The 25684-nt window shown below is 42.9% G+C and overlaps 1 protein-coding gene across 3 annotated transcripts in view; it reads right to left on the minus strand.

The window, feature by feature from the left end:
• suclg1 (succinate-CoA ligase GDP/ADP-forming subunit alph) overlaps positions 1-25684 on the minus strand; it is a 65416-nt gene that overhangs the window by 25471 nt on the left and 14261 nt on the right. The window contains exons 2-7 of one of the 3 annotated variants that reach the window (XM_041196193.1): positions 13431-13537; positions 10497-10613; positions 8229-8441; positions 6940-6997; positions 2386-2469; positions 1023-1174 (exon numbers count right to left, since the gene is read on the minus strand). In XM_041196193.1, coding sequence (XP_041052127.1) covers positions 1023-1174; positions 2386-2469; positions 6940-6997; positions 8229-8441; positions 10497-10613; positions 13431-13537 — 731 coding nt within the window. The remainder of the gene's footprint in view (positions 1-1022; positions 1175-2385; positions 2470-6939; positions 6998-8228; positions 8442-10496; positions 10614-13430; positions 13538-25684) is intronic. The other 2 variants (XM_041196199.1, XM_041196206.1) reach the window with 2 other exon arrangements.

Below are 25684 nucleotides of genomic sequence, written 5' to 3' on the forward strand. Positions count from 1 at the left end.
AAGAAGAGATTGCCAAAGATGTCATAGACAAAAGGACAAAGGGGTGTTGACAGTGGTGATATTAGTTAAGGAATACTGATAGCCTTCAACACAACTCACCATGGGATTAGGACTGGTTGGTCCCCTTCTTCTGACTGGTTTAACAGTATGAAAGTGAAGCAGATATCCAACTTATCCTCTCTACTTTATAACAAGCACATAAAATGGATGAAAGTCAAGAAATCTGAAAAGCAGACAAACTCACCAGACACTCATTACATCTCAGTACTTATGCACTAACTTTCACCCCTGCCTTCCCCTTTTCTCAGCAGCTTAAATATTTTTTACAGTGTTCTGAAAGGTCATATTTTTCCTCCTTGGCCTTCATCAATGCAATAACTCTGCAGTCCTCAATGTTACCCTTTGGGCTCCTTGCAAATGGGGCTAATTCCCCTCCCTGCCTTTGGGCTTCTCTGCCTACACAGCCTTTCATCCCACTATGTATTCATACTCACACTACTGTGAGAAACATCACAAGAGAGCCACTAGTCACTGTCAAAGTAGGAGACATTAGTCCAGGGCAATGCAGTATATATATCCACCATTGTCACCCCAATCCTATTTTATCATTGTGAGCAGACTGTGCTGAGAACAAACAAATGAAAACACTTTTCGTTCAAATAATGCATTTTACTTTCCTTCCCTCTTAGAGGTTCTGGCTGCTATGCCAGGGAATCAGAGTACAACTGTAGTGGCTCCCAACACACATCGAACTTGAAATACTCTGATCTCCCTGGTTCAGCACCATACCACTTGGGGCAAGTCGCAAAGTTCTTCAGTTTAGCAGCTGAGTATCCAGTGATACTGCCTAAAATGGTGAAGCAATGGCCCAATGCACAGTTTTAGTTCTGATTCAAGGAAAGAATTTTAATCAGATCTGCAATCTTGTTCAACTACAAATGAACATTTAACAGCAGCTCCCTCCAACACTCCCCAAGATAGATATCTATTTTCTAAAAAAAAGTGGGAAGTCTTATACACACCATGTTGTGCTGTTTCAAAAAATCTGCTGCATTCTCCTCAGCACTGCCTCCAATCTCTCCGATTAGAATAATGCCTTCTGTTTTGGGGTCCTTCAGGAAAACATCAAGGCAATCAATGAAGTCCGTTCCATTGAAAGGATCTCCACCAATACCTAGGATTTAAATCGCCAAAGTTACTTTGTACCTCAGCATTATAAATCAAGATTGCACAACTGTTTTTTTTGCCAGTTCAGTTTAGTGAAGAAATCCAATCTTTTTGTATATGGAAGAAATCTCCAGATTTGTTTTCTTCCCAAGTTGTCAGTCAAACCCATCCTTGCCTTTAACGTTCTGTACTCAAATTCCAGACTTAAAGGCCACAGGACATGGATTTTCTTTCTTTAATCATGGCACACGTCATGAAAGGTTCTGATTGACATTCAAATCTGCCAGTCACAAGATTGATTAGATTTTTGCCAATGGTGAGGGAAATTGTAAAGCAAGAAGGCTATCTGACAAGGAGAGCAGAGCACCAATGATCATCCCAACGCATGGCATGCTCCTGAACTGGCACAACTATCAATCATACACTTGGTTCTTTTTAGGAATCTACAGTCAGTCTTTAGTACTCTGAACAAGCATGTACCCAGCTGCCACAGCAATCAGATGGGGGTCTTTTGGCGAATTGAAAACCTCCAGCCAAAATGAAGATGGATGGGGGCCAGCACTGGGTCAAGAATAGACAATAAATACAGGAACAATTAAATTAAAGTAAGATCTTAAAATGGATTTGATCAGATTTTGGATTTCTTTTCATCCACTTAAACGCTTATGCAGAATACACAATCAAAACAGAGAGTGGCCAATACTCATTCACAACACCTTAAGGCTGCCAAATTTTGAAATACTGCCATAATTCAGAGAAAATGTGACTTTGGACTATTTAATTAAAGTGAACCAGGCATTACCGCTACCACTGTGAATGTTGGATGTCAAGGGGCAAGAAAAGATTGCAGAGGAAAAGTATAGATGACACAGAGGGAGAACCTAAAAGTGACAGATAATAAATCAGTGGCTTGTATCACTGATTTATGAAACATAGGTCGTGTGTTGCTGGCAGTAACCCTGCTGGAAGGCTGTGGGACAGCTATGCCAGTGCCTAGAAAGACTGGTGATTTTTTCTAAGTCAGCTTGAAAAACAAACAGAAAGGATCTACAAGTTGTAACATTACAGCATAACTTGGATCAAGACAGCTGCAGTACTCACAATGGTGGGAACACACAAGAGTGTGCTAATGATTGTACTGTTTCCACGCAGTTTACTTGGCACAGCTGCACTTGTAGCTTGACAGGCTCAACCCTGGCATGGAAGCATGTGACTTACCAACACAGAGAGACTGGCCCAGGCCAACTTGCGTTGTCTGGTGAACCGCTTCATATGTTAGTGTACCAGATCTTGAAACAATACCTGAAAACGAATACACTTGCTTACTGAAAATATGAAAACTCTACCAAAATAGTTTCCTGGTTACAATGGTTTAGCATGCCATATCCCCATTACATTGCCTATTTAATTATCATAGCTCAATGAATTTGTCCAATGTGATGAGCCACACAGAGCATGAAGGCCCCAGGTTTGATCCCCAATCTGTATAAGTCAGTTGATATCAGATAATACACAAGGCTCTACAATTGACTTCAGCCAGCCTGAATATTTGTCCATCACTATCCAGCGGCAGCTTCTGGAAATACTCGTGCATGGATGCAAAGCAAGGACAGGATTTGGATCAGCCATTTTGCCTCTCTGGTTTAATACCTTGCCAAGGATCAAACAATAAGCGGCCAACAGTGCAAGGCACTGGACTGCAACCTGCACAAATGGAATCATAACCAGCAAAGAACTGATTCCTTCAGAAGAGAACAGGAGGGAAAAAAATCTCAGAAAAAGATATAGGCAAGCTTGAAGACTGGTCATGTTACTGGACCCGTAACCTAGAAGTCTAGACTTTAGTTTGAGAATTTGAATCCGACTTTGAAAATCTGGAAATAAAAATTGTCCCAATAACAGAAACTATTAGAACACTAAAAACTCAGCTGGTTCATTGCTGCCCTCTAAGGATTGAAAGCTGCAGTCTTCAATATGACTCCAGGTCCAAACCAACATGGCTGACTCTTAACTGCTCCCTGAAGAAAGCAAGTCACACAGGTGTATCGAACAAATGCGTGTTTTGAATGATGTTGGTTCACTGCCAACGCCTTGCATTAAAGAAAAGCTGCAAGCTAACTTTCCGCTTTCCTCTTCTGAAAGTGCTGATTCTTTTTGGGGTGCAGTTCCATTAGTCTCAGATATTTACAACAGCGCGTAAACAGAACCTAGGCCAATCAACTCTGGCAGGCACCTCGAACTGAACTCAATCCTGCCCTCAACTGAAGACAACAAACATGTGGAATCAGAGCAGAAACCCAGACTAATAATTTCTCTTACTTAACCCAGGGCAAAGGTCTCAACTTGAAGCACCCCAATGCCTGACTGAATGTTCCAATTCAACAAGGAATCAAACTTTTCCTGTCTGTACAGCCCAGTTAAACACGGGGAACGTTAATAAATTGCTAGATTTATTTTGATATTTGAAACTTAACGGAGAAATTTAATTAATCTAACCACTACCCAGTGACCACTGCTAGAAAGTGTCCATATGTGGATGTCAGGCAACAGCAGGATTCGACTCATTCTAATGCTCATCATGTTGAATAAGTTCCTGCCATCTACTGGCCTTGGACACAAAAGATACCCTCCTGAACTAGGTATCAGAAGACTGCTGATGCCTGTGAAACCACATTCTGCAGCAGTCCATAGCCTTCAAGAGAGCAGAGAAAAAAGTTGGGCTAGAGAACTCAGACAGAATAACTGGCCAAGAGGGACAATTATTTGGAGAGAACATTTCAATAGAAAACCTCATGAGAACTGCAGTTCACACCTATCACCCTCCATCCTCACTAACCTATTTTATCTCCTAGTTGCTTCAAGTCCCAAATTTAAAATGCTTGTATAAAAGCAAAATACTGCAGATGTTGGGAATCTGAAATAAAAATAAAATTCCGAAGAAGGGTCAGATTCGACTCGAAACGTTAACTGCTTCTCTCTCCACAGATGCGGTCAGACCTGTTGAGTTTTTCCAGCACTTTTCTGCTTTTATTTAAACGCTTGTACTTGTCTTCAGGTACCTCCATGTCCCTCCCCTCCTTATCCTCATTACCTCAAACTCCACAATATGCCCCTAAAGATTTCTGTTATGCTGAGTCCCATTGTCTTATAGGTTCCTTACTTCCTGTCATTGGCAGCTTTGCCCTCAGCTTCTTGTATCCCACTTGATGGCTTTCCCTCCTATATCCTACCAGCCTCTCCATTTTCCCTTATTTTCTTTACGAGGGTCTCATTGACCAAAGATAAAAGCAAAATACTGCGGATGCTGGAAATCTGAAACAAAAACTGAAAATGCTGGAAAAACTCAGGTCCGGCAGCATCTGTGGAGGGAGAAACAGAGTTAAAGTTTTGTGTCTGTATGACCTTCTTCAGAGCTGAAGAGAAGAGGAACTGTGATGAAATCTATGCTGTTTAAGGGGGTGGGCCAGGCAGAGTTGGATAGAAGGCCAGCGATAGGTGGGGACAAAGGAGAGATTGACAATGATGTCATGAACTAAAAGACATAGGGAGTGTTAATGGTCGTGGTTATTGCTAGAAAAGGTGCTGATTGTGGCGTGATGGTAAGAAAGCAGAATGTGATAATAGCAGACAAGGGTAGCATAAGTGTCTCTTTCCACCTACGTCTATGATTCCTATGACGCCCTGTGTCACATCAACAACTTCCAGTTGCTTGGCCCTAAAAGCCCCCTTTTCACCATGGATGTCCAATCCCTCTATACATCCATCCCCCACCGGGATGGTCTGAGGGCTCTCCGCTTCTTACTTCAACAGAGGCCTGAACGACCACTCTCTTCCACCTGTCTGAACTTGTTCTCTCACTGAACAATTTCTCTTTAAACTTGTCTCATTTCCTCCAAATAAAAGATGTGCCTATGGGTACCCGCATGGGCCCCAGTTATGCCTGTCTCTTTATGGGATATATGGAACATTCTTTGTTCCAGTCCTATTCAGGCCCCCTCCCACAACTCTTTTTTTTCAGTACATCGATGCCGCTTCATGCTCTCGTCTGGACCTGGAAAAATTTATCAATTTCGCTTCCAATTTCCACCGCCCCACCACCTTCATATGGTTCATCTCCGACAATTCCCTTCCCTTCCTTGGCCTCTCGGACTCCATTTCTAGTGATAGACTGTCCACCAATATTCATCACAAGCCCACTGACTCTCACAGCTACCTCGACTACAGCTCCTCACACCCTGCTTCCTGTAAGGAGGCCATCGCATTCTTTCAGTTCCTTCGCCTCTGTCGCATCTGTTCCGATGATGCAACTTTACAAAATGGAGCTTCTGACATGTCTTCCTTCTTCTTTAACTGAGGTTTGTCCCCAACTGTGGTTGACAGGGCCCTCAGCCATGTCCAACCCATCTCCCACACCTCTGCTCTCACACCTTCTCCTCCCTCCCAGAACCATGATAGGGTCCCTCCTGTCCTCACTTTTCACCCTCCCAGCCTCCGCATTCAAAGGATCATCCTCCATCAATTCCACCAACCCTAGCATGATGCCACCATCAAACATGTTCCCCTCACCCCCATCAGCATTCCGTAGGGACCGGTCCCTCCTCCATCACCCTCAACATCTCATCCCCTTCCCATGCAATCACAGAAAGTGCAACGCCTGCTCCATTACCTCTTCCCTCCTCACCATCCAAGGGCCCAAACACTCCTTTCAGGTGAAGCACCTCCTTCAATTTGGTCTAATGCATCCGCTGCTCCCAATGTGGTCTCCTCTACATTGGGGAGACCAAACGCAGACTGGGTGACCACTCTGTGGAACATCTCCAATCTGTCCGCAAGCATTACCCAGGCCTTCCAGTCGCTTGCCATTTCAACACACCAGCCTCCCCCATGATAGCTGGTAGCATGATAACATTGCAGCTGGTCTGCTGCAATGTTCCAGTGAAGCCCAACTCAAACTGGAGGAACAGCACCTCATCTTCCGATTAGGCACTTTACAGCCCTCTGGACTTAACATTGAGTTCAACAACTTCAGACCATGAACTCTCTCCTCCATCCTCGACCCCTTTTTTTTAAACTCCATTTTTTTACACTTAATTATTTTTATCCACTTTAATTTTATTCATTTATCTGTGGTTTTATCCCCTTTTTTATCCCCCTTTCTATCCCATTTTCTATCCATTTTTTTCCCCATCACCGCCCCCTCCCCCACACCCTCCCATCCAGGGCCATCTGTTTCTTGTTCCATGTTGATCTTTCACACAATGCTACCCTTATTCTGCTATTATCACATTCTGCCTTCTTACCTTTATGCCACTATTAGGGCCTTTTTTAGCGCTAACCACGACCATTAACACTCCCTTTGTCCTTTAGCTCATGACATTTTTGTCAATCTCTCTTTTGTCCCCAGCTATCACTGGTCTTCTATCCAGCTGCACCTGCCCCATCCGGCTTAAACAGTATAAATTTCATCACAGTTCCTCTTCTCTTCAGCTCTGAAGAAGGCTCATATGGAAACGAAACCTTAACTCTGTTTCTCTCTCCACAGATGCTGCCGGACCTGCTGAGTTTTTCCAGCATTTTCTGTTTTTGCCTCATTGGCTAAATCTTTGCTCACCCTTCTTAATCTCTCCTTTGGCTCAGCACCTGTTTGCCTCACACCTCTTGATGACATTTTTCTAGATTAAGGATAAATTGTTGTTGAAGCTGTCCCCATTGCACATCACAGTGCCAAAAATCCTTGAGAGAGATAGAAGTCAATTTGTATCCAGTACTTACCAATTCGTCCTTTCATATGGATGTGTCCAGGCATGATTCCAATTTTACACTCTCCAGGCTTAAAAAGAATAAATTAATTCAAGGGAATAAGCCATGTCACAGTTTGAATGCAACAATCAAATAAGCAAAATACAAAGAGGAGGCATAAAAATAAAAGCTTTTAACAATTTACTTCAAGCAAACAAACATGCCAAGAAAAAAAGGAAAAGACAAGTAAAATCTATGTTAGCTGTTCAAGCTAAGGTAACTATGAGATTATCCATGACAATCAGCTATTGAGGCATTCTTGACTAAACAGTACACTACTACAACAGACCAGACAGGAGAAACAGTGCATGTTTGGTCTTAACACATTACATTTGTTTCTTTTTCCCATGGGTAATGCTGGCAAGGCTGTATTTATTTGCTCATTCTTAGTTGCTCCGAGAGAAGCAAGAATCACCAACCTTTGGTCAGGCTCCAGTCGTATGTAAGCCAAGCAGGATAAGAGAAGCAAGTTTCCTTCCGAGCTGGTTGGGTTTCCAAAAATGCCAATCCGGCAGCTTTCACGATCATTTTTTCTAGTACTTGTCCACAAATCACCAACTTTATTGAATCCAAGTTCACAGCTGGCCATTGTGAAATATGAATGCACAACCACTAGGATAGCTACCCAGCCCACTCACTGAACCATTTAGCTCAGATATCAGTATTCATCAGTAGCTCAAAATAGGCATAGAATCAGCCACTTTCTGCTCTCAATTGCAATGCAATGATTCTGTCTGGAAAAGTTTTATGTTGTATGTTAGATGAAGCAATTTTGATGAAATGCTAACAATTGGAAACATAACTCCTTTTCTCACTCCACAGACGTTGCCAGTGGAAATGCTGGTATTTCCAGCATTTTCTGTTTATATTTCAGATTTCTGGCATCCACAGTATTTTGCTTTTGTACAGGGGTAACTTCTGGTTTGACTATGATGCACTTGTGGTCAGCCAGCCAGCATATAACTCAAAGATGAAGAATAATAACTCTGGCAACGTATCATGATCATGGTGGAGTCTTCATAATTGGAAAAATCAGGGGGATAAGAAACTACCCTATATAAAGCTGCAAAAGTGTGGACGTTGGGTTTGAGTGTCTGCAATTTAGCTCACAATGGACTCTACTATATTCTTTCCCCTTAATCTAACTTCAGGTTTTATTATCCTTGAAGGGTGAAGCAGTATCTTACAAGATAAGCACACAGTCAACATAAACTTACCAGTTAAACTAAAATGATACAAATCACTTTACTCAAGACGCTTACATTTATTACTCCTGGACAGTTCGGGCCAATGAGACGAGTCTTATTCTGGCGAAGGAGTCGATGTTTCACCCGTACCATGTCCTGCTGTGGGATTCCTTCCGTGATGCAAACCACCAGTGGAATCTCTGCTTCAATCGACTCAAAGATGGCAGCAGCAGCGAATGGGGGAGGTACGTAGATAACAGATGCATCAGCTCCTGTGCTTTCTTTGGCCTTTAAAGGAACAAGAGGAGGTTATTCTTTGCAGGGCTTTGGGTAATTTACTCTTTCTCTTCTCATGCTGGAGCAAACTGAAGGATACAGGGTTTTCGCCTGACATGGCTGACATACTGAGCTCCCATTAGCAAACACGGCATAAAAGGAGCCTCTTGAGAAAAAAATAAGAGGAACAATCCAGCCTTGGTCACTTTAGTACACATCTTAACTACTAACTGAAGAATGATTGGCATCCAGCATTTGTAGCTGGGAAGCTTACATATGATACGGTGGGGCCGTAGAGGACAACATAAATAAAAACAAGCCTCTCACTGTAATATTTCAGTGCATAGTGATCCACAATTAAATATACGTATAAACTATATAATTACATTCAAGTAAAACAAAATTGTTTTTAAAATGTTAGTTAAAAAGAGCATGCACCATGATGAGACTAATGAAATCCATGAAGTCTTGTTGCTAAAACCTTCATCATTGTCTTTGTCACCTCCAGAATCAATTGTTTCAATATTTACCTAACTGGCCTCACATCCTTTGCCTTCCATGAACTTTAGCTCAAACAAAGCTTTAACTGCACGTAATCTATCCCTCACCAAAAGTTCCACTCACCCATCACCGCTGCCCTCCTCGGTGCTTTAATGCCTCCAACTTGGAACTCTATTTTTGTGGTTAAGCTCCCTCCTATCATTAACTTCCACCAGCCCGACAACCTTCCCCTACCTCTTCCAAGAGCTCTCCATTCCTGACTCTGGCCTATTGCCCATCTCCCCTTCCTTTATCCCACTACAACAGATGAATCTTCATTCATTTAGGCCCAATGTTCTGGAATTTTTTACCTAACTATCCTGCATCGCATAGGATTTCCACCATTGTCCCAAACTCCTTTAGTGCTTATGTACATGCGCTGCTGTGATGTCAGCTCATGTCTGCCTAGAGTTGGACCAGAGCCAAGGAGAAATGAGGAGCACAAGGGAAGAACACTGGAGCAGAGCCTTGGTGCTGGGACTCAGGGAATTTTTACTTGCTGGAGAATAATTAAGCTAAGGACCTAAAGGTTGGGGGGGTGGGGGTCGCAAATGCAGGGGGATCTGGATCTAGGACTGAGTGATCGGGGAAATAATGGCGTAGCCCGAGTGACGCTTACTCAGGGATTCAGGCAGTGCTTGGCGAGAGGATCACCTGGTGATAGGTTCAAGTCATGGCTGGGTGGTGTGGAGTCCAGGGTCCTGGAGCTCCCTGCAGGCCCCAGTGGATGGGGAGGGAGATCCAGCAGGCTCAAGGCAGCATGGTGGGGTTCGGCAGGTCTGTGGAGGTGGGGTGATTTCAGCAGAACATCAAATCCAAGGAGGGGGATCTGGTCAGCTGATTTGGTGTGGGAGGGGCTGAGTTGGGAAGAGGGCTTCTGTGTGAGCAAGGGGAAGGGGGCCTTGGGGAGAGGAGTTTCAGAGTCTGTCTGTCAGGGGCGAATTAGTTGGGCAGACATGTACGCGCATTTTTCTGGGATGCAGCAAGGAGCTTTGAGGGAGCAGCATGCACAGCATTGGCAGGGTCGAGGAGGTTGAATGTAAAGAATTTTATACATGTAATGGTCTCTTCAGCTCCCCCAGTCTACAGACCCACCCGCCACCACCTCCCTTGATGTGTTCCTTCTTTCTCCCCCTCCCAGAGTTGGTCATCCTGGGCTGAAGTTTAATAGACAAAAACCCTGTGCAGTATAGAGTTATTGGAAACACAGCGTGGTCTGTTTAGAGCTTGAGGAGGCAATGAGGTAATCACAGATATATTCCAAAAGCAGTTCAAGACGGATTCTAAACTTTTTAGAAAGCTCAGGACTTTGTACCAATTCCATATTCTTTTTAAGCAATCCCCACATGTCCTATAAGCTTCATCACATTTGAAGTGTAGAAATTATTTGCTTGGAGAAATTTGCTACACATTACAAATGCCTATTGACTCTTTTACATTCGTATACTTTTTTGTTACATTAAAACAGGGTAGGATTCTCCTTTAGCGAGAAGCCACCATTGAAATCATTAAACTGACTGCATTTACCTCTTTAACTGAATTGAAGACAGGCAAATTCAAGTGGCTTCTACCCCCTTTCCCTGGTGACACTCCTCCTACTAGATTAGTACCATATTCCAAAGCCTGCTGGCTGTGGAATGTTCCCTGGAATATACAATAAATGAAAAGAGAAAAAAAAAGTTAAATTAACATTCAAATATACTCAACAGAACCGCACTTGTGTTAAAAGTCCAATTTTGTCTCCTCCAGTACTTTATGCAAACAGCCTGATTCACCTGCGAGCCACGAGTACCTATATATTACTTTACTAATTGACTGGGGAGTGATCTCACAGCCCAGCACGATCCTGTCAATCACACACGTGCACTTTCTAGCAGAGGTCACTGGAGAGCAATCAGGTGTGGAAATCATGTCCGATTTTATATCCGGCCTAAGGTGAGGTAAATTATACTGCACCAACTGCTCCCTGGGCAAATATCAACAAATTCAGAACAGACTGGGAGGGGCAGAGCAGGGTGCAAATAAAACTGGGAACATGTTTTTCTGCTTGACCACTTAAAACAGGACTTTCAGAGTTTTGCAAAATAGACAAGGGCTTAGAAATTATGGCGACTATCAGAGCACTGAGTCCAGTATTCGTGCCAGTGCGTCACATTAGCAATTAGGGTATAAATAAAGTTTCAACAGAGCTTCTCATAAAAAATAACAAAGAATACAGGAAAAGTAATTTAAATCACTGAACCCCCAACTATCAACATCCTGGGATTACCACTGACCAGCAACTGAACTGGACTAGCCATATAAACACTGTAGTTACAAGAGTAGGTCAGAGGCTAGGAATCCTGCGACAAGTAACTCACCTCCTGATTCTTCAAAGCCTGCCCGCCATCTACAAGGCACAAGTCAGGAGTCTAATGGAATATTCCCCACTTGCCTGGATGAGTGCAGCTCCCACAACACAAGCAGCTTGACACCGTCCAGGACAAAGCAGCCCACTTGATTACCACCACATCCACGAACATTCACTCCCTCCAGCACTGACGCACTGTAGCAGCAGTGTGTACCGTCTACAAGATGCACTGCAGGAACTCACCAAGGCTCCTTAGACAGCACCTTCCAAACACATGACCACCAACATCTAGAAGGGCAAGGGCAGCATATAGATGGGAACACCACCACCTGAAAGTTCCCCCCCTGGTCACTCACCATCCTGACTTGGAAATATATCATCGTTCCTTCACTGTCGCTGGGTCAAAATCCTGGAACTGCCTTCCTAACAGCATTGTGGGTGTACCTACACCACAGGGACTGCAACGGTTCAAGAAAGCAGCTCACCACCACCTTCTGAAGGGCAACTTGAGATGGGCAATAAATGCTGGCCCAGCCAGCGAAGCCCATATCCCATGAATGAATTTAAAATAAATACATGTTTCAGGTATAATCCCCAGCCTAATTTTTCTTTACTCATGATGTGGGTGTCACTGACAAGGTCAGCATTTGTTGCCCATCTCTAACTTCCCTTGAACTGAGTGGCTTGCGAAACCATTTCAGGGGGCAGTTTAGAGCAACCACTTTACTGTGGCTCTGGGGTTACATGTAGGCCATATCAGGTAAGGGCGGCAGATTTTCTTTCCCAAAGGACATTAGCGACCAGATGGGTTTTTACAACTATTACTGAGGCTAGTTTTATATTCCAAGTTTCTTAATTAATATCCAGCTTTCCTGGTGGGATCTGAACCCATGTTCCCAGAGCATTAGTCTGGGCCTCTGGATTACTAGTCCAGTGCCATTACTACTACATGACCATCTCCCCTAATTTGAGGTTGATTATCTAAATAAGTAATGGTGCAATTAGCTTTAGTGCCCTCTTCAGTGAGGGCCAAAAGTTCTCATTTGACATTAAAGAGAAAGCACTTATAAAACCATACTGTAGCCACTGACAGTGCCTGGAGATCAGGAGAAGGCACCAACACCCATGAAACCAATACCTGTTGACAGCAAGTAGCCAATGAAATCATGTCACAACTACACTCCGTGCCCTCTTGTGAAGGTGCTAGCGTGCACAAAACCATGCCTCAGCAAGAAATGGTGCTTTCACAAGAGGGTTACAGGCAGTGGAACCATTAACTTTCTCGCCATCGATGCTGCCTGACCTACTGATTATTTCCAGCATTTGGTACTTTTATTTTCAGAATTCTAGCATCTGCAGTATTTTATGAGGCTATGCTGGAACTGTATAAAGCACTAGTTAAGCCCAAGCTAGGGTACTGCATACTGATCTGGTTACCTCATTAAAGGAAGGATGTGATTACACTGGAAAAGGTATAGAGGAGATAAAGTGGATAGTGCCCTTACCAGAGAGGTCAATAGCCAGGGGTCATAGATGTAAAGTAATTGATAGAAGTATCAGAGTGGAGCACCACACAATGGTGATCTGGAACTCACTGTCTCAAAGGGTGGTAGAGGCAGAACCTCTCTTCACATTTAAAAAATACTTGGATATGCACTTGAAGTTCCTACAGGGCAATGGATCACGAGATGGAAAATGGGATTAGGCTGAGCAGCTCTTTTTTGGCTAGCAAAGACACAATGGGTTGAACAGCCTCTTTCTGTGCCTTAAATTTCTAGCATTCTATTAACGCATCAGCCTTCGCTCAGCGCTAGTGCTCTCTCCTGCAATGAGAAGATTATGGGCTCGCACCCATTGAAAGGACGCAAGAATATAATCTGGGTTGGCAATTCAATGCACTGCTGAATCGAGGTAAACTTTAATTTCAGAGGAATCAATTTGCACTGAGTCTATGGCAGCTCATCGTTGTGAAAACACGACTATTCTGCGTTGATGGTCCAAAGATGATGCAATCTTGCATGCCAAGTGTCAAAATCAAAACTATAAATAAGAAATAAAAGCTGAAAAGTTAAACACTAAGTTTAGACAGATGGAATGCAAACAAGACGCACCTGCTTTCCAGTAAAACCCTGGCAAATGACTTTTGTTGCTTTGTCTATGTAGAGGTTTTGCCTTGAGCCGGTGTAGCAGTGTCTCACTCCGCTCCGCTCCACTGCAACTAACAAAAGGCCAATGTTAGCAACACAAGTCTGCTTCTGCACTTATGTATCACATGCTGTACTCACTCAAGGAGGTCCAATGGCAAAGTGTCAATCCATACAAGAACAATGACATACAAGACAAGACCTTCTGGTTACATCCAGCCTTCCTCACATAATAAATTGATGCCTTGTGCATCACGATACATATGCACTCTGCCCCAGTTGAAACTATATGATTTCCTGGGAGAGGCAATAAATTACATTAAAAGCCCAGGCCAATTTTGCAAAGTAATTTGGGGAAATTCCTCTCAGATTTTACATCACCAACCCCCACCTCCGACACCACCACCAGACAATCAAAATTAGTCCAGGGTATCACTCGGGCTCTGATAATTTGATGCACAAGGTGATGATCTCCGTATTAAGTGAGGTTTATCTCTCACTTGAAGTTCTTTATAAACTTGCTCATCTTAATAAGGTAGAATGATGAAAGAAACTTAATAATTAACACACCAAAGAAATTAGCTATGAAATTTTGTTACACAATGCAGATATCATCAAAACAAATAATCCCCAATGGGGATAGGTGCACATTTTCATTATTAACACAAGATGAACAGCTAAACTTAATGCGCAGGGTGCAAAGAGTGCAAAATTGCTCTAGGCCACCAAAACTAGTCATGTTTCAATGTTCCACCTTCATAAACTTTGCATGAGAAATGTTGAAGGTACATGAATTTGTCAAAGAAACTTAGGGACAAAAAGTATTTGCTAGCTGTTAAATACACATTTAGAACAAAGAAAAGTACAGCACAGGAACAGGCCCTTCAGCCCTTCAAGCTTGCGCCAATCATATTGCCCATCCACTAAAACATTTTGCATTTATGTAGCACCTTTCATGTAGTAAACCATCCTAAGGCACTTCATAGGAATATCGTCAAACAAAATTTGACAATAGGTGTTCATTGGCTACTTCCCCTGGCTGGAGAGTTTAGAAATTGGAGTTGGAGTCTCAGGACAAGGGGTCAGCCATTTAGGGCTGAGGTGAGGAAAATTTTCTTCAGAGGGCTGTGAATCTTTGGAATTCACAACCCCAGAGGGCTGTGGAATTATTATTTGTTGAATATGTTCAAGACAGAAACTGACAGATTTTGGGGCACTATGGTAATGAAAAGGATATGGGGAAAGGGTGGGAGAGTGGAGTTGATGTAAAAGTTCAGTCATGATCTTACTGAATGGTGGAGCAGGTTCAGGGCATCTTATGGTCCATTCCTGCTCCTAATTCTCACATTTTTGAGATCCACATAAGGAGATATTTGGACACCTGGCGAAAAGCTTGGCCAAAGAGGTTTTAAGGAGTGCCTTAAAAAAAAGAGGCAGAGAGGTTTAAGGCATGATGGCTGAAGGCATAGCTGCCGACAGCACAGCACTGCGCAAGAGGCCAGAATTGGAACAGTGCAAAGGTCTCAGAGGGCTGTAGATCTGGAGGAGATTACAGAGATAGACAAGGCCATGGAGGGATTTGTAAACAAGGATGAGAATTTTAAAATAGAAGTGACTTTTAACACCTGTTCCAACACTCTGGGAAGGATATGTAATTTATAACATGGTAACTTTAGATCAGTGTCCCTCACTTGCTGTCAAGGGGCACAATTCCAAGGGTAGCATGGCTGAGAAAATGTCAATGAATCTACTGAAGTCAATGTCTTCCTGGTAATCAACTCTCAGTTTACAACCTTACTGTTTGATCATTAATGTCTGTCACTACTACCCCACCTGGTACATTATTCTAAACCTGGATGACCTTTTGAGTAAAGAAAATGTTTCTAATATCGGCCTTAATATTAACTTTATTAATGCAAGACTCTGGTCTTACTGCCTTAACATGACCTGATATTCTAGGTTCGTTTTATCTACACAAATTAACACCAAGTACTTTAATGTATTCTTCCATACTACCCCTCACTCCTCCCTAACCTCCTCCTCATAGGCTTAAGCTTCTTCAGTCCTTCCTCAGACTTCATCCTCTTGGGGATCATTCTTGTTACTCTTCTTTGCACCCTCTCCCTGCAGCAGAAGCCAGAAGTGGTCATAGACCCCCAAATATAGGCTGACCAGTGGGTTAGAAAACCTCAGCAGACTTGTACCTACTGTTCAATTAGCTTTGTTTAATTGTCTAGACATCAACAACAATATTATTCACAGAACCTTTCCTTCCTCAGATCCTGCCTGGCTAACTCTATCCAATTTGTTACATATTCATAGGCACATTTTTCCTTCACAATTATACTATGTACATTTCATCAGTATTCAATTCCACTTGTTGTTACTCTCCCCGTTGCACAAATCCTTCTGCAAATTATTAACTGCAGCCTCCACCTCCACTATTCTTCCATTTTAATGATGCAATTTTAATAAGCCTATTATTATTAGCTTCAGCACACAGGTCATTTGTATAGTGTAGAAACAATAGAAGCTTAAACACTAAAAACTGCAGAAATCCACTCAACATCCCCCCTGACCGTGCTTCACATCTCTCACTGGCACACATTGTTCCCTATTTTTAAACTGACTTTTATCCAATGCCAAGTTCTACCCTTGATTTTCATGGTTTTCTTTTTAATTAAAAGTGTTCTATGCAGAACTTTATACAAGGTTTTGAAAGTCTAAATAAACTACTTGACAGGAATCTCCACCATTTACCTTCTCTGTAAGTCTACTCTGACTGTTCGAAGTTATTCCAATGTAGGGACTCATTATTGATTTTAAGCTTAGGAATACCACAAAATGCTGCTCATTATCTGCACCTACCATTCCCCACACAATGAATTCCTGTCTTTAATCAGCTGTCAACAAGGTGGTTAGGGATAAAGGGGGAAAATAGCTTTTTTTTCATCCAAAGTGTAAATAAGGAGAAATGTATTTATTCAGAAAATGGAACTTGCTACCACAGGAAGTTGTTGAGGCAAATGGCTTAGGTGCTTTCAAAAGGAAACTTGAGTACATGAGGGAAAAGGGAATAGAAAGGTATGCTAAAAGGCCAACAGGAAGTAGATGGAATGGGAGGAGACCTGCGGAGGGTATAAATATCAGCACATAGTATTTGGGCTGAATGACCTGTTTCTGTGCTGTATATTCTATGCAATGACTCTGTAACAGACTGACTTTCTACATAAAAGGTGGCCTAATCCTGCATTGTAAAAATGTTTCCTGGACTCCTTTTGCTGGACACCAAGGGAAAAAGAACTGAATTCTAATCTCATAAAAATGCCATACAGCTTGACTGACTGCGAACTACTGGGGAGTTGGTGGCATAGTGGTAATGTCACTGGCTGGTAATCCTGAGGCCCAGGTTAATGCTCTGGGGACACAGGTTCCAATCTCCATGGCAGACAGCGGAATTTAAATCAATTAATAACAAAAATCTGCAATTGAAAGCTAGTTTCAGTAACGATGAGCAATACACTTATCATTGATTGTTATAAAGACCAATCTGGTCACTAAGGTCCTTTAGAGAAGGAAATCTGCCCTCCTTACCTGGTCAAACCTACATGTGACTCCAGACCCATAGCAATGTGGTTAACTCTTAACCGCCCTCTGAAATGACCTAGCAAGACACTCAGTTCACGGGCAATTAAGGATGAACAAATGCCAGCCTTGCCAATGACGCCCACATCCCATTAAAGAATAAAGAGAATGGAGGCTCAGAGGTACAGTGTCAAGTCTGTGGAGGGTTACACAGGGGTTGACCAACAAATAGCTCCCAAGTGATCATGCGAACACTGATGCTTCAAGCCAACGCGATCAGGTTATGGATTCATTTACATTAAAATACATTTACCAGTTACACACTCAAAATCTTTACAAGTTAACATGTTAGGAAATGTAGCACTTCAGTTAGACAGACCAGCAGATCCCAGCTTCAATAGAGTCTGTGCTAGAGATTCCCAATAGTTCAGAAAATGCACTGCCTCACACATCAACTGATCCACGTTGGCCAGGCAAGTGCCAAGATTGCTCCCCAGTTTAAGCTAAATTAACCCATGTCTAGCACAGCAGCAGCTGAAGTGCTATAATTTACAAATGATCCCACCAGCAAAGTGCATACGTAATTAGAGTCAAGGTTTTAAACATTCTGGAAGAGCACAGGTCACCAAATATGGCAGCACAAGTAGATAAACTGCGCAAAAGGCAAACAGACCTTTGCACAGATACAAAAACAATCTATAGAATACTAAAGCTATCACGCAATACCGAAATTATGCAAGACACTCGGCCCAGTTGAGAGCATTGTGTGCAGTTTTGGGCACTCTATTAGAGGAAAGGGGTATGAAAGCAATGGAAAGGTACAGCCCAGATTCACAAGGATGTTGCTGCTAGTATAACCTTAACATTTATGAAGGGAGACTTCCTAAATTAGGTTTCTGTTTCACAGGAGCAGAAAAGATTAAAGAGATTGTCAACATCATTAAGGGATGATGATGAGGTAAGTACTGAAAGATTGCTTTGTTAGTGAGCATGTACACACTTAAGACAGTCACAAAAACACCTAATAAGAACTTCTCTACTCAAGCTGCATTGAAAGAGAACTAGATAATTGTTTGAAAATAAAGGACTATGGAAGGATTCTGGAGATGTGCAGGAAAGTAGGATTAGGTGGTGGTTCATGTGGAGTGTGACATGCGTAATCTTGATGGTGTAATGACTTATCGTGTTATATTTGATGACTCGATTAATCACCATTGAACAACTGATCAACAAAAGCTAATTAGTTGCTCAATGCTCATGCAACATGTCCCAGCAAGAGTCTCAAGGAAGAAAGGGGAAAATATTTTATCAATAAAATGGAATAACCCAATTAGATAGCAATTAGGAGCACAGAAACTGGTAAAGACCACTGCAGTCCACCAAGACGGTCTAACAATTCAAGAAAATGACTGTACTCTCTCTTTTACATCTTTCAATCACTTCTTTTTAGAAAACATGTTGTGTACTCTGCTGATACCATCTGCATCCACAGTCTCTCTGTGAGAAACGGTTAACTCAAAATTGTCTATTCACCCACATCAAACACCACACACTGCGGTCTACAGCCATTGCTGCCGTTGCACTGTGATGGAGTGAGCATGGGGCTGCAGGGAGGCCAGGTGAGATGTCAGATCAAAGTGAGGCAGATGAAGGCAACACGCACGCACGCACGCACACACGCGCACACGCGCACACACACACGCGCACACACACACACGCGCACACACACAATCACCTGGGTAATTTAGAACCAGCACAGCTACGGAAGTACTGCAGGAGTTCTTTAAGCTTATAGAAAGTGGGTTCACTTGTTAATACATTGTGGAGCTGGCAGAAGCCAGAAACTAGGGAACAAGCCTGATTAAACCCAGGGAGCACAGGCAGAAGATATGGTGTGCTTCCAAAGCCACAACAATCAACAAAATCAGTGCTGAAGGCACTGGATACTGCAAAGGCTATGGGCCCTGACAACATTCCAAAAAATCTACTGAAAACTTATGCTCCAGAACTAGCTGCGCCCTTAACCAAGCTGTTCCAATACAGCAACAACACTGGCATCTACCCGCCAAAGTGGAAAATTGTCCAGGTATATCCTCTACACAAACAGTAGGGCAAATCCAACCTGACTAATTACTGTCCTATCAGTCTACTCTCCATCATCAGTAAAGAGGTCACGACAAAGTCACTAAAAAGGAATGAAACTAGACAGACCTGCTGGCACCAGAAACGACAACAGCAATCTGTCAACCCTGCAAAGTCCTCCTGACTATCCTCACATTGAGGATACCCTCCATCTGGGAGCTACTGCCAAAATTGGGAGAGCTGTCTCAGACTAGTCTGACATAGTCATCCTCATGGAATCATATCTTACAGATAATGTCCCAGACTCCACCATCACCATCCTTGGGTATGTCCTGTCCCACCGGCAGAACACGCCTAGCAGAGGTAGCAGCACAATGGCATACAGTTGGGAGGGAGTTATCTTCAACATCGATTGGACCCCATGGAGTGTCATGGCATCAGGTCAAACATGGCCAAGGAAACCTCCTGCTGATTATCACATACCGCCCTCCCTCAGCTGATGAATCAGTGCTCCTCCATTTTGAACACCACTTGGAGGAAGCGGTGAGGATGGCAAGGTTGCAGAATGTACTCTGGTTAGGGGACTTCAATGTCCATCACCAAGACTGGCTCGGTAGCACCACTGCTGACTGAGCTCTAAATGGCATAGCTGTGAGGCTGGCTCTACGGCAGGTGGTAAGGGAACCAACAAGAGGGAAAAACATACTTGACCTCATCCTCACCAACCTGCCTGCCGCAGATGCATCTATCCATGATATCGGTAGGAGTGACCACCATGGTATCAGGAGGAGTGGCTGCCACACAATCGGTGAGGAGAAGTCCCGCCTTCACTTTGAGGATACCCTCCTCGTGTTGTGTGGTATTACCACCGTGCTAAATGCGAGAGATTTCAAACACATCTAATAACTCAAGACTGGGCATCCATGAGATGCTGTGGGCCATCAGCAGCAGCAGCTGAACTGTACTTGAACACAATCTGTAACCTCATAGCCCAGCATATCGCCCACTCCACCATTACCATCAAGCCAGTGGATCAACCCTGGTTCAATGAAGAGTGCAGGAGGGCATAGAAGCAGCACCAGCCATACCTAAAAATGAGTTGCCAATCTGGTGAAGCTATAACACAGGACTACTTGCGTGCCAAACAGCATAAGCAGCAAGGGACAGAGCTAAGTGATCCCACAACCAACAGGTCAAATCTAAGCTCTGCAGTCCTGCCACATCCACAATGGTGGTGGACAATTAAACAACTCACTGGAGGAGGAAGCTCCACAAATATCCCCATCCTTAATGATGGAGGAGCCCAGCACATCAGTGCAAAGGACAAGGCGCATTTGTTACAATCTTCAGCCCGAAGTGCAGAGTGGATGATCCATCTCGGCCTCCTCCGGAGGTCCCCAGCATCACAGATGCCAGTCTTCAGCCAATTCGATTCACTCCACGTGATATCAAGAAACGGCTGAAGGCTGTTACTGATACTGCAAAAGCTATGGGCTCTGACAATATTCCAGTAATAGTACTGAAAACTTGTGCTCCAGAACTTGCCGCACCGTTGGCCAAGCCATTCTAGTACAGCTACAACACTGGCGTCTACAAGTGTTTATGGAAAATAGCCCAGGTATGTCTATACACAAGAAGCAGGACAAATCCAACTCAGCCAATTACCTCATCAGTCTACTCTCCATCATCAGCAAAGTAATGGAAGGGATCATCAGTCCTACCAAGCAGCACTTGCTTAGCAATAACCCGCTCACTGACACCCAGTTTGAGTTCTGCCAGGGTCACTCAACTCCTGACCTCATTATAGCCTTGGTTCAAAAATGGATAAAAGAGCTGAACTCCCGAGGTGTGGTGAGAGTGACTACTTTTGACATCACGGCTGCATTTGACAAAGTGTGGCATCAAGGAGCCATAGCAAAACTGGAGTCAATGGGAATCAGGGGGAAACTCTCCACTGGTGGGAGTCATACCTAGCGCAAATGAAGATGGTTGTGGTTTTTGGAGGTCAATCATCTCAGTTCCATGAAAATCCTGCAGGAATTTCCTTGGAGTATTATCGGCCCAACCAGCTTCAGCTACTTCATCAATGACCTTCCCTCCGTCATAAGGTCAGAAGTGGGGATGTTCGTGGATAATTGCATAATGTTCAGCACTCCTCAGATACTGAAGCAGCCACTGTCCATGTACAGCAAGGCCTGGTCAATATTCAGGCTTAGGCTGACAAGCGGCAAGTAACATTTGCACCAAACAGCACTCAAGAAGCTCAACACCATCCAGCCCGCTTGATTGGCACCCCATCTACCACCTTAAACATTCACTCCATCCACTACTAATGCATGGTGGCAGCAGTGTGCAACATCCAAAAGATGCACTGCAGCAACTCAACAAGGCACCTTTGACAGCACCCTCCAAGACTGCAACCTCTATCACCTTGAAGGACAAGGATAGCAGATACATGGGAACACCACCACCTGGAAGTACCCCTCCAAGCCACACACCATCCTGACTGGGAAACATATCGCTGACCCTTCACTGTCGCTGGGTCAAAATCCTGGAACTCTCTCCGTTACAGCACTGTGGGTGTACCTACACCATATGGGCTGCAGTGGTTCAGGAAGGCAGTTCACCACCACCTCCTCAAGGGCAATTAGGGCCCCACATCCCATGAAAAGAAGAAAAAGAATGAAATCAAGGAGGTGACCCAAGGAGTACCTGAAATTAATCACTCCCCCATGCTGGAATTAATCACTGAAAATGCACGAGTAAAATCTTAAAATGTTGGAAATACACAGCACCTATGAAAGGAAGAGAGAGTGACATTTTGGGCTTTTACTGAACAACAATTTGGATTTACCATAACAACTTGTATTTATATAGCAACTTTAATGTAATAAAACATCCCAAGGTGCTTCACAACAGCATTATAAAACAAAATATATGACACCAAGCCATATAAGATGAGATGAGGGCAGATGTCCAAAGCTTTGTCAGAGTTAAGTTTTAAGGAGTATCATAAAGGAGGAATGAGAAGAGGATAGGTGCAGTGAGGGAATTCCAGAGCTTACAGTCCAGGCAGCTGATGGCATGACCGCCAATAGTGGAGCGATTAAAATCAGGGATCCTCAATAGGCTAAAATTAGAGGAGCACAGAGATTTTGAAGAGTTGCAGGGCTGGAGAAGATTACAGACATATGGAGGGTAAGGGCCATGGAGGGATTTGAAAACTAGGATGAGAATTTCAAAACCAACATGTTGTTTCACCAGGAATCAGTGTAGTTCAGCAAGCACAGGGGTGATTGAGGAGAGTTCGGACAGAGGCAGCAGAGTTTCAGATGACCTCAAGTTTACGAGGGTACAATGTGAGAGGCCAGCCAGGAGAGTATCTGAATTGTGAGGTAACAAAGGCATGGATAAGGGCTTCAGCAGCAGAATAGCTGAAGCAAGGACAGGGACTAGCGATGTTCCAGAGGTGGAAACAGGTGTTCTTAGTGACAGCGTGGATATATACAGTATGCAGATACTGAATTGAAAACTGAAAAAAAGGGGGTATTTTAATAAGGTTGGCAAAGAGAGAAAAATGAGTGGGGGATTACCGAACTCTATTTTTCCTAACCTTACTAAAATGCTTGTTTATCTTTATATTCTCAGGCCCACTGAAGGATGTACACATTAACCTGATATTAACTTGGTTTATCTCTCTCACTGAAGACCTGACTAACCGGTTTATTTCCGGCATTTTTAGTTTAATACTTATCATGTGCAGCATTTTTCTCGTTGGAAATGCAGAGATTAAGTCAAAGTGACCAAAGATGAAGCCAAAGAAAATGGAGATGCAGCCAGTGTTGTTAGCATGATTTCAATAAAAAGATAATTTTCAGTAGTTATGTGCAATTTGCATGTTATGATCAACTCACAACTTCTCATTTTGCCCTCTTAAACCTGGGGCACCTTTTAGTGTACAGATCAATGCAGGGATTGTACTGATGGTGGTAGTGGGGGATCAACTTGAAAGTATTTAAAAAAGGAATTAGAGCTTTATTGGGACTCCAGGACTTAGAGTGGCCGCATTCACACATTTAGGCAGGTCCCAAAATGAAAATCTGCTGTTCAGTGCCTCCTGCTACAGTGGCAAGGTTTTGAGTACTGTATTCGTAACAGAAAGAACTGTCCAGTAATTTAACATTCAGCTTGTTCCGTGCACCAGTATATCTGAATTGTGATTCCACTTTGTACAATGACAGGAACAGGTTGTATCAGCTGAGCTCAGTTGATAGCAATCTCACTTCAGAATAAGAAGGTTGTGGGTTCAAGTCTTATTCTAGAAACAGGGGCAAAAAAGCGGAATACATGGACAAAATGCAGCATTAAGGGAGAGCTGCGCTGTCTGGCAGTGCTGTCTTTCGGATGAGGTGTTAAACTCAGGCCTCGTCTTCCCTCACAGGTTGGTGCAGAAGATCTCATGGCATGACTCTGAAGAACAGCTGGGCAGTTCTCCCTAGTGTCCTGAACAATATTTATCTCTGAACCAACATCAATTAAAAAAGTTATCTATTATCACATTGCTGTTTGTGGGGTTTGTTTGCTGTGTACAAATTGGCCACCGCATTTCCTACATGACAACTATGACTACATTTCAAGAGTACTTCATTGGCTGTGAAGTGCTTTGGGATACCTGAGATCACAAAAGGATCTATATAAATGCAAGACTTTGTCATTGCCCTGAAATATTAACTGTTTCCCTTCCTAATTCTACCAGATCTGCTGAGCACTTCCAGTATTTACTGTTTCTATTTTAGATTTCCAACATCCGCAGTATTTTGGTTTTGACTTTCTTTTCAATAATAATGTTCACAGAACAGATGGAAGCCAGTATTACTCTTTCACCTTCTCCTTCAAATACTTACCTGCCTTTCCCTTAAAAAATGCAATTGTCTCTGCCTTTTCCATACCACATGGCAAAGCATTCCAGCCTCCAATAAGCCTCCTGTTGAAAAAAAATTCTCAACCTTTCTCCACACACTAACAATTCTAAATTGATGACCACTTTTAACTTCAAATGTCAGTTGCGAGGACACAGTCAGCAGTTTTGAGCACCCCAATAATTGGGCATTAACATCATGGTGTTTGTAGATGTACACCGTAGATTTGCTAGGTTGTTAGCAAGGATGCAAAACTGAAGTTACGAGGAAAGACTTGAGAAAGTGGATTATTTCCACTGCAGGAGAAATAACTAAGAGTACATTTAACTAATTTAAAAATAATTACAAGGGGTTTTGCTACAGTGACTTGGCGAAGAGTTAGACTAACTGGTTTCTAATTTAACCTTCTCCCTCCAGGATGTGAACTGAGTTATGAGCCCAAAAAGAAGGCAGTAAGGGAGAGAGGACAGCAACCACCACCTGAGATCAAATTCACAGAAACCAAAGGTCACACTAAGAGACAATAAAGAGCTTCAGGTACCACGTTGAATGGGGTGCAGGAGAGAACTGGGGACATATGTACATAAATCTTTGAAGTTGGCAGAGTAAATTGGAAAGGCTGCTAAAACAGCATGCAAGATCCTTGGCTTTGTAAATAGAGGCTTGGAATACAAATACGAAAAGGTTACGTCTAAACCTTATAAAACACTGGGTAGGGCCCAGTTGGATCAGTGTATTCAATTCTGGGAACCTCACATTAGAAAGGGTAACAAGGCTGTATGGAAGAGATTTACTAGACTGGTATGAGGAAAGTCAGGCATCAGTTACATGGAGAGACTGGAGAAGCTAGGGTTGTTCTCCACAGAGCAGAAAACATCAAGGGGTTTGATCAAGACATTCAAAATCATGAGTGGTTTTGAAGGAGTAAATAAAGAAAAACTATTCCCAATGGCAGAAGGATTGGTAATCAAAGGTCACAGATTTGGCAAAGGAAACAGCAGGTTAGTATCTAGGATGCACTGCCTGATAAGGTGGCGAAAACATTCAAAAGGGAATAGGATAAAAACTTGAAGCGGAATTTTTTTTTTTTACAGAACTATGGGGAAAGAGCAGGGGAGTAGGATTAATTGGATGGCTCCACTAAAGAGTCAATACAAACACAATGGACCGAATGATCTCCTGCTGTGCTCTACGTTTCTCGGATTCCCCCCTTTTCTTAAGCCCAGGTCCAATATTGAAGTGTATTGACACTGGAGATTTTGCTTTAAGGTAAGCCTGATAATACTCGATGAAGTAACAGAACTTTCATTATTATCCAAGATGCAAGAAATCTCAAGTAGTGTACAGGTTAATACAGCAATATATGCCAACATGAAATACCAAATTTAAAAATTCCTGAAGTAATAAAGTGCCAGTGACTGTCTCTTGAACCTAAATCTCATTTAATTTCTGTTTACTGAGCAAGGTCAGGGATCAACATAGGTTATGGAAGTAGTATTGGTTTTCATATTGAAGGTGCAAGTACAAGATTACAATTTATCTTCAATAACTGGTTTGCAGCAGCAATCCATTTTGTAGCATTTCACCTGCACTGAAATATTCTCTAATGTCAAAAGGCGTTAATGATTTTTCCCA

Source organism: Carcharodon carcharias, chromosome 1 (assembly GCF_017639515.1).
Source record: "Carcharodon carcharias isolate sCarCar2 chromosome 1, sCarCar2.pri, whole genome shotgun sequence".
Classification (NCBI taxonomy): Eukaryota; Metazoa; Chordata; class Chondrichthyes; order Lamniformes; family Lamnidae; genus Carcharodon; species Carcharodon carcharias.